Source organism: Neoarius graeffei, chromosome 3 (assembly GCF_027579695.1).
Source record: "Neoarius graeffei isolate fNeoGra1 chromosome 3, fNeoGra1.pri, whole genome shotgun sequence".
NCBI classification, from domain to species: Eukaryota; Metazoa; Chordata; class Actinopteri; order Siluriformes; family Ariidae; genus Neoarius; species Neoarius graeffei.
In genome coordinates, this window is record NC_083571.1 from 101,837,073 (window position 1) to 101,854,005 (window position 16,933).

At 41.8% G+C, this 16,933-nt stretch overlaps 1 protein-coding gene across 1 annotated transcript in view; it reads right to left on the reverse strand.

Annotated features, from left to right (window-relative positions):
• Positions 1-5,865: 5,865 nt before the first annotated feature.
• The window catches only part of fkbp3 (FKBP prolyl isomerase 3), a 123,167-nt gene continuing 112,099 nt past the window's right edge, over positions 5,866-16,933 (reverse strand). Inside the window, exon 6 of the mRNA XM_060917797.1 lies at positions 5,866-5,946. Coding sequence (XP_060773780.1) covers positions 5,881-5,946 — 66 coding nt within the window. The 3' untranslated portion in view covers positions 5,866-5,880. The remainder of the gene's footprint in view (positions 5,947-16,933) is intronic.

Genomic DNA, 16,933 nt, shown 5'->3' on the forward strand with positions numbered 1-16,933 from the left:
AAGGCCGCCCCACATCAACCTAACTGCATGTCTTTTGGATTGTGGGGGAAACCAGAGGAAACCCGCGCAGACACGGGGAGAACATGCAAACTCCACACAGAAAGGCCCTCGCCGGCCACTGGGTTCGAACCTGGAACCTTCTTGCTGTGAGGCGACCATGCTAACCACTACACCACCGTAGATTCACAAAATTAATGCATGCTTTGCCATCATGGTGGTTTAACATTAAGCTAGCTAGTCAGTGAAACTCCACCTGACATGCTAGCAAACTCTTTTCAAACTCAAAATCATAGTGGGTAGCTAACGCTACTAGAAAAGAAAGATTTCTACATTCTATTTATTTGGCAAGATTATGCTAAAACATATTTCTGGAAGGACTTCAGGTAAGTTAACGTTATTCATGTTAGCATAACTCCGTTTTTACATGCTAACTAACAGTGTCCAAGTTAACTAGCTATGTGTTAACGTTAGCCATCGACAAGGCGATGGGAACTTGGTGGGCAAATCCATAGAACGTCATTTGACCAACCAGACTGCATAGCTATTGCAACATTTACCGCGAGCTCTAAAAGCACAGACAACTTCATTGCAAGTTTTCTCTTGGAATAAAAAGTTTACATACCTCAATATGCTTCCGCAGGTCAGACGGTGAGTTTTTGTAGGGTGTGATGTGGTTCGTTTTAGGCAAACAAAGCAAACATTTAAAACAAAACAAAGCTTTATTCCTTTCAGAAAACTGAAACATGGGTTCTAGTTATGGCCCACGGGTGCATGCGTCCTCCAGAAGAACCGCCTCCTTCCATTCTGCCATCAACTGATTGTGTTCAAATAACGCTGCTGAGAAATCACTGAACTTGATTTTATACAGCCTATGGACATGAAATGTCCGAGTGATTACTGATAGACTGTCTCAGTGTCACCTGCGGAAAAACCAATCACGTTTTAGAAAAGAAAAAACATCCACTTTCAAAGCTGCTTCATAGTAACGAGGACCTTGATAGAAATGTAGTGGAGTAAAAAGTACGATATTTGTCTTTCAAATGTAGTGAAGTTAAAGTCATAAGTTTAAAAAAAAAATACTCAAGTAAAGTACAGATACTCAAAAAGTGTACTTAAGTACATTCATCTCATCTCATTATCTCTAGCCGCTTTATCCTTCTACAGGGTCGCAGGCAAGCTGGAGCCTATCCCAGCTGACTACGGGCGAAAGGCGGGGTACACCCTGGACAAGTCGCCAGGTCATCACAGGGCTGACACATAGACACAGACAACCATTCACACTCACATTCACACCTACGGTCAATTTAGAGTCACCAGTTAACCTAACCTGCATGTCTTTGGACTGTGGGGGAAACCGGAGCACCCGGAGGAAACCCACGTGGACACCATGCAAACTCCGCACAGAAAGGCCCTCGCCGGCCCCAGGGCTCGAACCCAGGACCTTCTTGCTGTGAGGCGACAGCGCTAACCACTACACCACCGTGCCGCCCTTACTTAAGTACAGTACTCAAGTAAATGTACTTCGTTACTGTCCACCTCTGGTAATGCAATACATTGTTTATTGGATATTTGAAGGCTATGCAGAGTCAAATGTTGGTGTGTTGGTTATATTCTTACATTTTTGAAACAAGGTTTCTTGAAGGGTTCTTAGTTTATATTTGAAACCCCTTCTGAGGAAGAAACACTTTGGTATAAAGATATACAGCACCGTGCAAAAGTCTTAGGTCACATGTAAAAAAAAAAAATGCTGTTGACCAAAATGGCTTAAAAATAATGAAATTAAATCTTTCAATGTGAAAAAAAGTACTATAAACAGTAATCAGTAAGCCATAATAAATTAAACAAAGTTCATATTTGGTGTGAGACAACCCTTTGCTTTAAAAAAAAAAAGTAGTCTCAGGTATAATGAGGTCCGGGTTCGAGCCCCGTGGCCGGTGAGGGCCTTTCTGTGCGGAGTTTGCATGTTCTCCCCGTGTCCGCGTGGGTTTCCTCCGGGTGCTCCGGTTTCCCCCACAGTCCAAAGACATGCAGGTTAGGTTAACTGGTGACTCTAAATTGACCGTAGGTGTGAATGTGAGTGTGAATGGTTGTCTGTGTCTATGTGTCAGCCCTGTGATGACCTGGCAGCTTGTCCAGGATGTACCCCGCCTTTCACCCGTAGTCAGCTGGGATAGGCTCCAGCTTGCCTGCGACCCTGTAGAACAAGATAAAGCAGCTAGAGATAATGAGATGAGGTATAATGAGTCTCAGGAAATGAGCTGTAGGTTTTACAGAGCATGTTGCAGAACCAGCTACAGTTCTTCTGGACACTTTGTCACACTCGCGTTTTAATTTTGCCTCAAAACCCAGTAGCCGTCATTATGTTTTCTTTTTTAATCTGAAACGTGCTCGCTTATGTAATATGCTACTCAGATACACTACCATTCAAAAGTTTGGGGTCACCCAGACATTTTTGTGTTTTTCATGAAAAGTCACACTTTTATTTACCACCATAAGTTGTAAAATGAATAGAAAATATAGTCAAGACATTTTTCTGGCCATTTTGAGCATTTAATCGACCCCACAAATGTGATGCTCCAGAAACTCAATCTGCTCAAACTAAAGGAAGGTCAGTTTTATAGCTTCTCTAAAGAGCTCAACTGTTTTCAGCTGTGCTAACATGATTGTACAAGGGTTTTCTAATCATCCATTAGCCTTCTGAGGCAATGAGCAAACACATTGTACCATTAGAACACTGGAGTGAGAGTTGCTGGAAATGGGCCTCTATACACCTATGGAGATATTGCACCAAAAACCAGACATTTGCAGCTAGAATAGTCATTTACCACATTAGCAATGTATAGAGTGGATTTCTGATTAGTTTAAAGTGATCTTCATTGAAAAGAACAGTGCTTTTCTTTCAAAAATAAGGACATTTCAAAGTGACCCCAAACTTTTTTTTTTTTTCTGAGTTGCTGGAAAATGAACATTTAGAGCTCTAAAATGTTTTTGTGCTGACTCGATAATGTAGAAGTCATAAAATAGAAATCTATGACAAAGTTTGTATGAAAGAAAAATATGATACCTAAAACTTTTGTGCAGTACTGTATATGTGACTTTTAAGGTGACGCAAAGTGAAACCTTTAGGAAACTAGATTTAACCGCTTTTGTGTAGGAATAAATAGATAAACAAACCCTCCTATACTAGTTATACTACTTCAGTTAGCACATTAAATAAAGATTAGATTAGATAAAACTTTATTGATCCCTTTGGGTGGGTTCCCTCAGGGAAATTAGGATTCCAGCAGCATCATTACAGATAAACAGAGAGAAGAAATAGAGAAAACTTCTAGATAAATTAAAATAAATTATTTACATATACAAATATAAAAAGAATAAGATATGGGGAAGGGGTGGAAGGGAGGGGCGGCGGCAGGAGAGATATTGCACATTATATTGCACATTGTCCGGTATTGCTTATTGTTAGGCTAGGCTACTGCTCCTTCCTGTCCTCTGTCCTCCTGTTACCCCTCCTCCCCCCAGAGAGGAGTTGTACAGTCTGATGGCGTGAGGGACAAAGGAGTTTTTAAGTCTGTTTGTCCTGCACTTGGGAAGGAGCATTTTGTCACTGAACAGGCTCCTCTGGTTGCTGATGACGGTGTGCAGAGGGTGACTGGCATCGTCCATGATGTTCAATAGTTTGTCCATAGACCCCTTCTCTGCCACCGTCACCAGAGAGTCCAGCTTCATGCCGACCACAGAGCCGGCCCGCCTGATCAGTTTGTCCAGCCTGGATGTGTCCTTCTTGGATGTGCTGCCCCCCCAGCACACCACGGTGTAAAACAGGACACTGGCAACCACAGACTGATAGAACATCCACAGGAGTTTCCTGCAGATGTTAAAGGACTGCAGCCTCCTAAGGAAGTATAGCCTGCTCTGTCCCTTCCTAAAGTCGATATTGTCTGCGTTAGCAGTTTTTGTCATTATCTGTTAAACAAAATGAATTCCCTATTCATCACTTTCATAATGCTTGTCAAGGCTTGAACTTTTGGCCCTCAGACAGTGTGTGTGTCAACAATGGTCCCATCTGTCACAGCTCCAGCCTGACCATGTGTCCTGCTGGATTCATGCTGCACATCACCTTCTGTCATACCGGATAATAGCACTGATAATCGTTCCTTTGAAAAGCAAAGCAGTTGACATCATTTCCTGTATCTATCACATGTTTCACCCAACCTCACTCATACCCCATCCACTGCACACACACATACTGACAAAGTAAACTGTCAGCAGGCACAAAGCCCTGAAGGCCTTGTAATTGTTTGCATGAATAACAAGGGTACAACTGTTCCTGGTCTATACGTGCAAAATACATTAATAAACAAACAAAAAAAAAAAGCAGCAATAAACTCTGAACAAATTCAACAACATAACAGCAAATCAGAAAATGTAGTAACAAAACCAGAGACACAACAATCAATATTAACTCAAAACAGAAAAGTCCTTATCGAATGTCATATATTCATTACTGATTAGACACAACATGTGACCGTCGCAAGCCGAAAACAACTGAATGCAAAGTTACTTATGTTGTTTTCGTGTGTAGTAATTATGTCTTCTGAATACCCTGGCTTTCAGTGTTCAAATATTAAAGCCATGCAGAAACAGTGTATGTAAAATAACATCATATGAATGATATAAGCCCAGTCGCAACAGTAGACTTATTTAGGCACATATTTCCTTAGTGTGAACATCCTCCAGCGCTCTGTTTACCACGGTTTCTCAGACTGACACATGCTGTGACTGAACCCATGACCTACTCTTTCCGTTTTAGGTTAACGTTGATGTGTTTTTGATTTTCCTGCTTTGTTTTCGCTATTTTCCTGTTGTTTTCTGATTTGCAGTTGAGTTTTTCTTTTTGTGTGTTTGATCATGCGTTCTGTCCTTATATATTATATTAATTACTATAATTACATTATAAATATTCTTCTGCCACAGACTTTTTAGTGAGCACAAGGTTAGTGTATTTTTCTTTCTTGCTTTCTTTTTACAGTGGTGCTTTAAAGTTTGTGAACCCTTTAGAATTTTCTATATTTCTGCATAAATATGATCTAAAACATCATCAGATTTTCACACAAGTCCTAAAAGTAGATAAAGAGAACCCCGTTAAACAAATGAGACAAAAATATTATATTTGGTCATTTATTTATTGAGGAAAATGATCCAATATTACACATCTGTGAGTGGCAAAAGTATGTGAACCTCTAGGATTAGCAGTTAATTTGAAGGTGAAATTAGAGTCAAGTGTTTTTCAATCAATGGGATGACAGTCAGGTGTGAGTGGGCACCCTGTTTTATTTAAAGAACAGGGATCTATCAAAGTCTGATCTTCACAACACATGTTTGTGGAAGTGTATCATGGCACGAATAAAGGAGATTTCTGAGGATCTCAGAAAAAGCGTTGTTGATGCTCATCAGGCTGGAAAAGGTTATAAAACCATCTCTAAAGAGTTTGGACTCCACCAATCCACAGTCAGACAGATTGTGTACAAATGGAGGAAATTCAAGACCATTGTTACCCTCCCCAGGAGTGGTCAACCAACAAAGATCACTCCAAGAGCAAGGCGTGTAATAGTCGGTGAGGTCACAAAGGACCACAGGGTAACTTCTAAGTGACTGAAGGCCTCGCTCACATTGGATAATGTTAATGTTCATGAGTCCACCATCAGGAGAACACTGAACAACAATGGTGTGCATGGCAGGGTTGCAAGGAGAAAGCCACTGCTCTCCAAAAAGAACATTACTGCTCGTCTGCAGTTTGCTAAAGATCACGTGGACAAGCCAGAAGGCTATTGGAAAAATGTTTTGTGGACGGATGAGACCAAAATAGAACTTTATGGTTTAAATGAGAAGTGTTACGTTTGGAGAAAGAGAAACATTCCATTCCAGCATAAGAACCTCATCCCATCTGTGAAACATGGTGATGGTAGTATCATGGTTTGGGCCTGTTTTACTGCATCTGGGCCAGGACAGCTTGCCATCACTGATGGAACAATGAATTCTGAATTATACCAGAGAATTCTAAAGGAAAATGTCAGGACATCTGTCCATGAACTGAATCTCAAGAGAAGGTGGGTCATGCAGCAAGACAACGACCCTAAGCACACAAGTCACTCTACCAAAAAATGGTTAAAGAAGAATAAAGTTAATGTTTTGGAATGGCCAAGTCAAAGTCCTGACCTTAATCCAATCGAAATTTTGTGGAAGGACCTGAAGCGAGCAGTTCATGTGAGGAAACCCACCAACATCCCTGAGTTGAAGCTGTTCTGCATGGAGGAATGGGCTAAAATCCCTCCAAGCCAGTGTGCAGGACTGATCAACAGTTACTGGAAACATTTAGTTGCAGTTATTGCTGCACAAGGTGGTCACACTAGATACTGAAAGCAAAGGTTCACATACTTTTGCCACTCACAGATATGTAATATTGGATCCTTTTCCTCAATAAATAAATGACCAAGTATAATATTTTTGTCTCATTTGTTTAACTGGGTTCTCTTTATCTACTTTTAGGACTTGTGTGAAAATCTGATGATGTTTTAGGTCATATTTATGCAGAAATATAGAAAATTCTAAAGGGTTCACAAACTTTCAAGCACCACTTTACATAGAAGTCTGACTTTCTGAAATCTTTTCAGCATTACACAGTTTTGCCACTACTAACTACAAATGCAACCAGAGGGACCTTTTAAAGGTAATTTTCCATCGAAGCTAACACTATAGTAGTGTACATCACTGATATTTTTTCACACTACAGTTGAAAACTATAGGAATGTGCTCAATAAACCAACATGAAACACATCTCGACCGCACAACATATTGTACCTACCAAAGTCCAAAGAGCAGTTAAACAGTTCATGCGGTCAGTAGCTACTCAATGATACAGTGCCTTGCAAAAGTATCCATCCCCCTTGATGTTTGTCCTGTTTTCTCGCATTACAGGCTGGAATTAAAATGGATTTTTGGAAGGTTAGCACCATTTGATTTACACAACATGCCTACCACTTTAAAGGTGCACATTTTTTTTTATTGTGACACAAACAATAATTAAGATGAAAAAACAGAAATCTGGAGTGTGCATACAGTAGGTATTCATACACACACCCAAGTCAATACTTTGTAGAGCCACCTTTTGCTACAATTACAGCTGCAAGTCTCTTGGCGTATGTCTCTATTAGCTAAGCACATCTAGCCACTGGGATTGTTGCCCATTCCTCAAGGCAAAACTGCTCCAACTCCTTCAAGTTAGATGGGTTGTGTTGGTGTACAGCAAACTTCAAGTTATGCCACAGATTCTCAATTGGATTGAGGTCTGGGCTTTGACTAGGCTATTCCAAGGCATTTAAATGTTTCCTTTTAAACCACTCCAGTGTAGCTTTAGCAGTATGTTTAGGGTCATTGTCCTGCTAGACTATGAACCTTTGTCCCAGTCTCAAACCTCTGGCTGACTCAAACAGGTTTTCCTCCAGAATTGCCAGTGCCATCCATTTTTCTTCAGTCCTGACCAGCTTTCCTGTCCCTGCAGATGAAAAATATCCCCACAGCATGATGTTGCCACCACCATGCTTCATTGTCAGGATGGTGTTCTCAGGGTGTTGGGTTTGCGCCATACATGGCATTTCCCATGATGGCCAAAGAGATCAATTTTTGTCCCATTTGACCAGAGAATCTTCTTCCATGTGTTTGAGGAGTCTGCTGCATGCTGTTGGGCAAACTCCAAACATGTTTTCTTAAGCAATAACTTTTTTTCTGGCCACTCTTCCATAAAGCCCCACTCTGTGGAGTGTATGGCTTAAAGTGGTCCTATGGACAGATACTCCCATCTCTGCTGTGGATCTTTGCAGCTCCTTCAGTGTTATCTTTGGTGTCTTTGTTGCATCTCTGATTAATGCCCTCCTTGCCCGGTCTGTGAGTTTTGGTGGGTGGCCTTCTCTTGTCAGGTTTGCAGTGGTGCCGTATTCTTTCCATTTTGCTATAATGGATTTAATGGTGCTCCGTGGGATACTCAAAGTTTGGGATATTTTTTATAACCCAACCCTGATCTATACTTCTCCACAACTTTGTCTCTGACCTGTTTGGAGGCTCCTTGGTTTTCATGTTGCTTGCTTAGTAGTGTTGCAGAGTCAGGGTCCTTCCAGAACAGGTTGATTTATACAGACATCATGTGACAGATCATGTGACACATTGATTGCACACAGGTGGATCTTAATCAACTAATTATGTGACTTATGAAGTGAATTGGTTGGACCAGCTCTTATTTAGGGGTTTCATACGAAAGGGGGTGAATACTTATGCACACTCCAGATTTCTGTTTTTTCATCTTAATTATTGTTTGTGTCACAATAAAACAACAATGTGCACCTTTCAAGTTGTCGGCATGTTGTGTAAATCAAATGGTGCTCACCCTCCAAAAATCCATTTTAATTCCAGCTTGTAATGCGACAGGACAAACACCAAGGGCGATGAATAATTTTGCAAGACACTGTATCTAGAAATAAAGTGATATAAAATTTAACCTGAATATAAGTGGTTAAACATATTAAACGTTAGTATTGTTATATTGTGAACTTAGTCTAGACACTGTAAACCTTGGCAGCTGTTAACCCCAGATATGCACAGTTAGTCAAATGAGCAGTGAGAACCCTTGATAATGATTTGCCTGGAGGATAGGTGGGAAACCGGAACGTCAGGGCTGTGTGAAGTCTGCAAATGAAACTGTATTCTATAACGAGCGGCTGTGCAATCAGGTACTTGGTCAGCTTTACACTGATGAATTGCACAGCTACAGTGTTAAAACTGAGATAATGTGTGCACTACTCCTTTGTGTAATGTCTCTTGGGCTAATCATATGAATGACTGGATTAATGATTTAGTCATCTGTGTTGTATGAAAGGGACCAGCATGAAAATGTATGCAAAAATTTTGGCTTACCACCACTCTCTCTTAGATGTCAGTATGATGATTGTGTTTCTGTAAACTCTTTTTTAAAATGTCCATATCTGTTCTCAGAGATATTGTTGGATGCACCATCTAGACAGTCGTGCCACATGAAGCTTTTTCGTCCAGCCCTTGGCCAGACAAATATTCAAAGCAATCATATACAGAGGCGATTCTAGAGTCTGTTGTGGCCCCAAGCAAAAATTTCCAGGGGGCCCTTTTGACCAGTGTTCATCACCAATATGTTATAAATAATCTGACACCAACGAAAAATGTATGAAGCCAAACTGTGGGTGGTAGAAATGGGCAACTGGACTTGCTTGAAAATTCTTGAAAACGTTTCACCTCTCGTCCAAAAGGCTGAGGAAGCCTTTTGGACGAGAGGTGAAACGTTTTCAAGAATTTTCAAGCAAGTCCAGTTGCCCATTTCTACCACCCACAGTTTACTATGACCTGGATGATTGAGAATCTTCAAAGACATGTATGAAGCCAAAGTTTTTTAAATTCCAAATGTGAAAATACAATGGTAAAAGAACAATAAAAACAATAAAAAACAAAATAAATAAGCCCTCGGGCCCCGACTCTCAGGGGGGGCCCCTGGGCCAGGGGGCCTCAAGCAGTTGCCTGCCTTGCCTGTTCACAAGCTGCGCGTCTGATCATATATTGGTTAGGGCGCAGATAAATTTTAACCATCTCCAGAAATATAATGACATTGATTTATTTACTTCTTTGACTTGTTTTAAGAATTTTATTTTAATGAAAGTTTTTTTTAGTCTGATATGGACAAATATTTTTATTATATAGATTTACCTGAAACCATTTTATATATATATATATATATATATATATATATATATATATATATATATATATATATATATATATATATATATGGTTTAATTTTATTTGGTATATTTTCACGTTTTAAGTCACGTATAATTGTTTGGTCTCGTAATTTGTTTTGCATTATGTATTTTATAGTTTGGCTGTACATTGGGGGCGGCACGGTGATGTAGTGGTTAGCACTGTCGCCTCACAGCAAGAAGGTCCTGGGCTCGAACCCAGCGACCGACGAGGGCCTTTGTGTGTGGAGTTTGCATGTTCTGTCCGTGTGGGTTTCCTCCGGGTACTCCGGTTTCCTCCAAAGGCATGCAGGTTAAGCTAATTGGTGATCTAAATTGACCGTAGGTGTGAATGGTTGTGTGTCTCTGTGTGTCAGCCCTGCAATGACCTGGCGACTTGTCCAGGGTGTACCCCGCCTCTCGCCCATAGCTGGGATAGCTATCAGCTGGGATAGGCTCCTGCGACCCTGTAGAACAGGATAAGCGGCTACAGATAATGAATGGATGGATGGATGGATGGATGGATGGACAGACTGTACGGTGGTGTACTGGTTAGCAGTGTTGTCTCAGAGCAAGATGATTCTAGGTTCGAGCCCTGGGGCCTTTCTGTGTGGAGTTTGCATGTTCTCCCTGTGTCTGTGTGGGTTTCCTCCGGGTGCTCCGGTTTCCCCCACAGTCCAAAGACATGCAGGTTAGGCTAATTGGTGGCTCTAAATTGTCCATAGGTGTGAATGGTCAAGGGGAGAAAACCTCTATAATAATCCAGTAGAAGCTGAGGCCATCAGAGTGGCCATGTCACTATAGAGTGTTTTCACGTGATGTCATCAAACCGGAAGTTGGCCATATTGGAGGCATTGGACACAGCAAAGCAATCTTCATGAGTTTTTCGATAAACTAACCAAATAATGGTGAATTACTGCAGAGTTTTGGGTTGCCACAATAGCTCAGATAGTGAGAAACATCTGCACTTCTACCAATTACCTAAAATAATCGAAAATCAGGGTGAGGAAACCAGAAAATTGTCAGAGGAGCGTCGTCGTCTCTGACTTGCCAAACTAAACCAGGATCTGACCGACAAAAATCCAAACAACATAAGAGCATGTTCAGTTCACTTTGTATCAGGTATGAGTTTTTTTTCAAGTTTTGATCAGTGTCTTAAAAGTAAACGACACTATATTTCTACTGTCGAGCCGTGATGGTGCTTCTGTATGTTCTCTTGAGAGTAAGCTAAAGTTAAAAATCACAATCAGCCATCTTCTGTCAGCTGAGGTAGGCCCACAGGGGATGTGCACTCATGATCTACAGTACATCACTGTACATGTAATGTACACAGTACACACCTTTGCTTTCACCAGACATTTGTCACCAAATTTCCGTGCTTTTCGTTCCCTGACCCAGCCACAGCACATCTGGTTATAGAGAGCGTGCAAGTGACATCACGAGGTCACGTGATATTTGTTTATCTGCCATCTTGGACGGCATGGCCGCGCATAGAACTTAGATGAACCCGTTCTAATTATCAAGTGTGTGGGAGTAGATCTTTCGAGAATGGTTATATCTTGTTCAGCATTTGGTTGTACCAATAGACAGGGCCAAAAGGAGGGCCTGTCATTTTACAGATTCCCCGCAGACGAGGAGAGACGCGCAAAATGGGTGTCTGCTGTGCGAAGAGAAAACTGGTACCCCAGTTCTACCAGCCGAATTTGTAGTGAACACTTCATATCAGGTAGGTGTAATCTTCTAATTCAATACTCCTAGTACATCTGTTAAGTTGATTTTCGGATTGAATGATAACTGCATACTTAGAAACTAGACAGTACAGTGTTTGTGGCCGTTAGTCCGCTTGATCTCTAACTTTTTTTTCAGACAAAAACATACATATTTACAACCCTGTCATTATCTGGAACTGAGTTTAGATTTCGAACATTCTTAGGATAAAACGTCCTGCATAGTCTCTTTATGATAAACGTCTTAATGCCACTTACCTGTGAGGTTATCAAGTAGACATTCTTCTTCAGAACCTTCCAGAGGTATAGCTGGGATACCCATCCCGCAACAAAATATTTATAAGCTTCCAGGCTCTTGTAAGCTTTGAGGGCTTTGCCAGTGTAACACGATTCATGATTAACAAGAAAATTGTAAATGTCGTGGTAGACCAGATCGGGCAAATCGCCGGCACCGCAGCTCCGAATATCCCTGAACAAGGATTGCGGCAAGTTGTACGGATCTGCAATCCCCAACCTGGAACACTTTTCCATGTAACGCTGCCTCACGTCACTTTCAAGATGCTGAACAAACTTAGACAAGTTATCGCGCAATGTAGATGGGGTATTTTCCGAATTTTCTTGGGGATTACTCGCGCAAGGTAAACAATCCTGAAGCTGTCCAATATGGCGGCGTAAACACGGACGGGTCACGTGACTGCACATCCTCTATAGGCTTCTAGTCCCTTGAAACACTTCAGATCCTCAGCAGTGTATGGACTTGGCGAAAAAAATCAAGTAATTGATGATGTCTGGGTATGTCACAGCCAGCAGCAATGCATTGTCTTCACTCAGTTCCTCTGATTTCGTATGGATCCAGGCCGTCGATTAACTGCAATTTCTCCAGACAGTGGGCTCTTACACTGGGCTGTAGGCCTTCTACATACTTTCTAGCAGCTTCTGTCTTTTAATTGCAAGTTTCTTTGGCTGATGCCATTACAAAAACTGCGATTTTTTTTCCTATGTGAAATGCAACCGTTATTTGTTTATGGAAATCAATGCCTCCAATATGGCGCTCATCTGGGACTTTCATGTTTTGGTGACGTCGGTGAAGACACTCAATAGTGATATGCCTAAATGGACAGATTTTAATTTACTGTTTTACATCTGTTACTGTAGGCGGCACAGTGGTGTAGTGGTTAGCGCTGTCGCCTCACAGCAAGAAGGTCCTGGGTTCGAGCCCCGGGGCCAGCGAGGGCCTTTCTGTGCGGAGTTTGCATGTTCTCCCAGTGTCCGCGTGGGTTTCCTCCGGGTGCTCCGGTTTCCCCCACAGTCCAAAGACATGCAGGTTAGGTTAACTGGTGACTCTAAATTGACCGTAGGTGTGAATGTGAGTGTGAATGGTTGTCTGTGTCTATGTGTCAGCCCTGTGATGACCTGGCGACTTGTCCAGGGTGTACCCCGCCTTTCACCCGTAGTCAGCTGGGATAGGCTCCAGCTTGCCTGCGACCCTGTAGAACAGGATAAAGCGGCTAGAGACAATGAGATGAGATGAGACATCTGTTACTTTTTAGCATTTTGGTTTTAAGTCAAGTCAAGTTTATTTGTATAGCGCTTTTAACAATAAACATTGTCGCAAAGCAGCTTTACAGAATTTGAACGACTTAAAACATGAGCTAATTTTATCCCTAATCTATCCCCAATGAGCACGCCTGTGGCGACGGTGACAAGGAAAAACTCCCTCAGACGACATGAGGAAGAAACCTCAAGAGGAACCAGCCTCAAAAGGGAACTCATCCTCATTTGGGCAACAACAGATAACATGACTATAACATTAACAGTTTTAACATGAAGTCAGTTTCGTTGATGTTATACGGTAAACTCTTCATTGATGGAAACTTGAGTGCAAAACTGTTCATGACAACTGCAGTCCTAAAGTTAGCAAGTCAACTGTAGTCCTCAGCCAAAAAAGCATTACTGTAAGAGTCCAGAGCGTCCTCCAGGTGCAACTTTCAACTGTCCACATGGGGCCGTCCTCCACAGGAGTGATGTGATGAGACTCCAACCAGACACAGGGCACCAGGATGGATCAAGCAGGTCCGAGGAGCAGAAGAGGTCAGCATCTCGATTCCAGGACCGACATGTAACTCAGAGGGACAGATTTGGGGGGGAGAAAAAAAACACAGGTTGTTAGGTATTCCCAATATCACCTGAATAAGTAGGAACAGTGTACATATTGCACTGAGTACAAGCAGGGACTCTGGCAACTAACTATGACAGCATAACTAAAAGGGGAGAGCCAGAAGGTAACACAGGCATGAGGGAGCCCTGGGACATAAAGCAGCAGCCACTACACCGTCAACAAACTCGAGTGAGCAAGCAAGTGGAGGACTGACAGCATCCATACATCCCAGTTTACCAAAACACTATGTCCTCCAGATCTACACATTTACCTCATAAACACCATTAGCAAAAGGCTTGACTAAACAGATATGTTTTCAGCCTAGACTTAAACGCTGAGACTGTGTCTGATTCCCGAACACTACTTGGAAGGCTGTTCCATAACTGTGGGGCTTTGTAAGAAAAGGCTCTGCCCCCTGATGTAGCCTTCACTATACGAGGTACCAGCAGATAGCCTGCACCTTTTGATCTAAGTAGGCGTGGCGAGTCATAGAGGACCAGAAGTTCACTCAGGTACTGTGGTGCGAGACCATTCAGTGCTTTAAAGGTCAAGAGTAGTATTTTATAATCAATGCAAAATTTGATTGGGAGCCAGTGCAGTGTGGATAAGACAGGGGTGACGTGGTCATATTTTCTAGTTCTAGTAAGGACTCTTGCTGCTGCATTTTGAACTAACTGGAGCTTGTTTATGCACTTATTGGAACATCCAGACAGTAAGACATTACAATAATCCAACCTGGAGGTAACGAAAGCTTGAACTAGTTTTTCCGTGTCATGTAATGACATTAAATTTCTTATCTATCCGGGTGATGTTATCAATGTGAGTTTCGAATGAAAGCCTGGGGTCAATAATCACTCCGAGGTCTTTTACTGTTGCACGTGAAGAAACAGAAAGGCCATCCAGAGTTACTGTGTAATCAGAAAACTTACTTCTAGCTGCATGTGGTCCTAGTACAAGCACTTCAGTCTTGTCAGAGTTAAGCAGAAGGAAGTTAATAAGCATCCAGTGTCTAATGTCCTTCACACATTCCTCAATTCTATAAAGCTGGTGTCTCTCATCAGGTTTTGCAGAAACATACAACTATGTGTCATCAGCATAACAGTGGAAACTAATACAATGTTTACGAATAATATCACCCAGAGGTAACATATATAAAGAAAAAAGCAGTGGACCCAAGACAGAACCTTGTGGAACACCTCAGTATGTCTAGAAAAATCACCATTTACATCAACATACTGATAGCGATCAGTTAAATAAGACCTGAGCCAGGAGAGGGCCGGTCCCTTAACTCCCACAACATTTTCTAGTCTATCCAGAAGAATGGAATGATCAATGGTATCAAATGCTGCACTAAGGTCAAGCAACACAAGCAGCGAGACACAGCCCTGATCAGACGCCAACAGTACGTCATTTACTACTTTAACCAGAGCTGTCTCTGTGCTGTGATGAGGTCTAAATCCTGACTGATACATTTCATGGATGTTATTCCTTTGTAAATATGAGCATAACTGCTGTGCCACAGCTTTTTCTAGGATCTTGGCGGTAAAGGGGAGGTTTGATATTGGCCGATAATTGGACAGCTGACAGGGATCAAGGTCAGGTTTTTTAATCAGGGGTTTGATAATTGCTAGTTTAAAGGATTTGGGTATATAGCCAATCCTAAGAGAAGAATTTATTATTTTTAGAAGCGGTTCAATTACTTCAGGTCTTATCTGTTTGAATAGACGTGTAGGTAAGGGATCTAGTACGCAAGTTGAGGCTTTTGATGCCGAGATTAATGAAAGTAATTCAATTTCTCTAAGGGGAGTAAAACATTCTAATTGCTGATCTGATACAGTTATATTGTTAACTACAGGGTCACTTACATTGTCTGACCTTAAATTAGTCAAACTAGTTATTAGTTTGTTTTTATGGTTTTATGTTTTAATTGTTGTCATTGCTGTAATCAGACCCTCAGGGTCTGTTGATGATGAATTCATCTCATCTCATCATCTCTAGCCGCTTTATCCTTCTACAGGGTCGCAGGCAAGCTGGAGCCTATCCCAGCTGACTACGGGCGAAAGGCGGGGTACACCCTGGACAAGTCGCCAGGTCATCACAGGGCTGACACAGACACAGACAACCATTCACACTCACATTCACACCTACGGTCAATTTAGAGTCACCAGTTAACCTAACCTGCATGTCTTTGGACTGTGGGGGAAACCGGAGCACCCGGAGGAAACCCACGCGGACACGGGGAGAACATGCAAACTCCACACAGAAAGGCCCTCGCCGGTCCCGGGGCTCGAACCCAGGACCTTCTTGCTGTGAGGTGACAGCGCTAACCACTACACCACCGTGCCGCCCCCGATGATGAATTAATAAATTAAATCCGATTTGTAGGAAGCCAGTGATCTGACTCAGCAGTCACAAAAACAGCCATCCTCTCGCTCTGGACATGATCCATGCCTCTGTGAAAGTCTTGCAACTTCTAACAAACTGAAGAGTACATTAATTTAAAATGGCTGCTGTCATGACCAGATGAAAATGAAACACTTTATCATATACAGTACATCGTCAGGTATTGGTGCATTTGCCACAGTATAACCTATCGGACAGGTAAATACGCTTCTGTGTTTTTGTGACTTCTAAATGTTCTTGTTGGATTATACTTTCTTCCTCTACTATAAGGGTTATATGCAGCATTCTTGTCTTGCTTCTGCAGGTATGAAACAGGATTAAATACTAGGAGTGCTGCCTGAGTGAACAATATGGGGAACTGACAAGGCCTCGTTTAGCCTCACTGTTTTTGAGAACTGCTGTACCTTCTGACAGAATACACAAGTCCACTCTCCCTCACTGAGTAAAACAGAACTGCTGATCATTTTTAGTGTAACGTTTCCAGTCACAATCAGAATGAGTAGAAACAGTCGGAAAGACAGATCACTTACAGTGGTGCTTGAAAGTTTGTGAACCCTTTAGAATTTTCTATATTTCTGCATAAATCTGACCTAAAACATCATCAGATTTTCACACAAGTCCTAAAAGTAGATAAAGCAAACCCAGTTAAACAAATGAGACAAAAATATTATACTTGGTCATTTATTTATTGAGGAAAATGATCCAATATTACCTATCTGTGAGTGGCAAAAGCATGTGAACCTTTGCTTTCAGTATCTGGTGTGACCCCCTTGTGCAGCAATAACTGCAACTAAACGTTTCCGGTAACTGTTGATCAGTCCTGCACACCG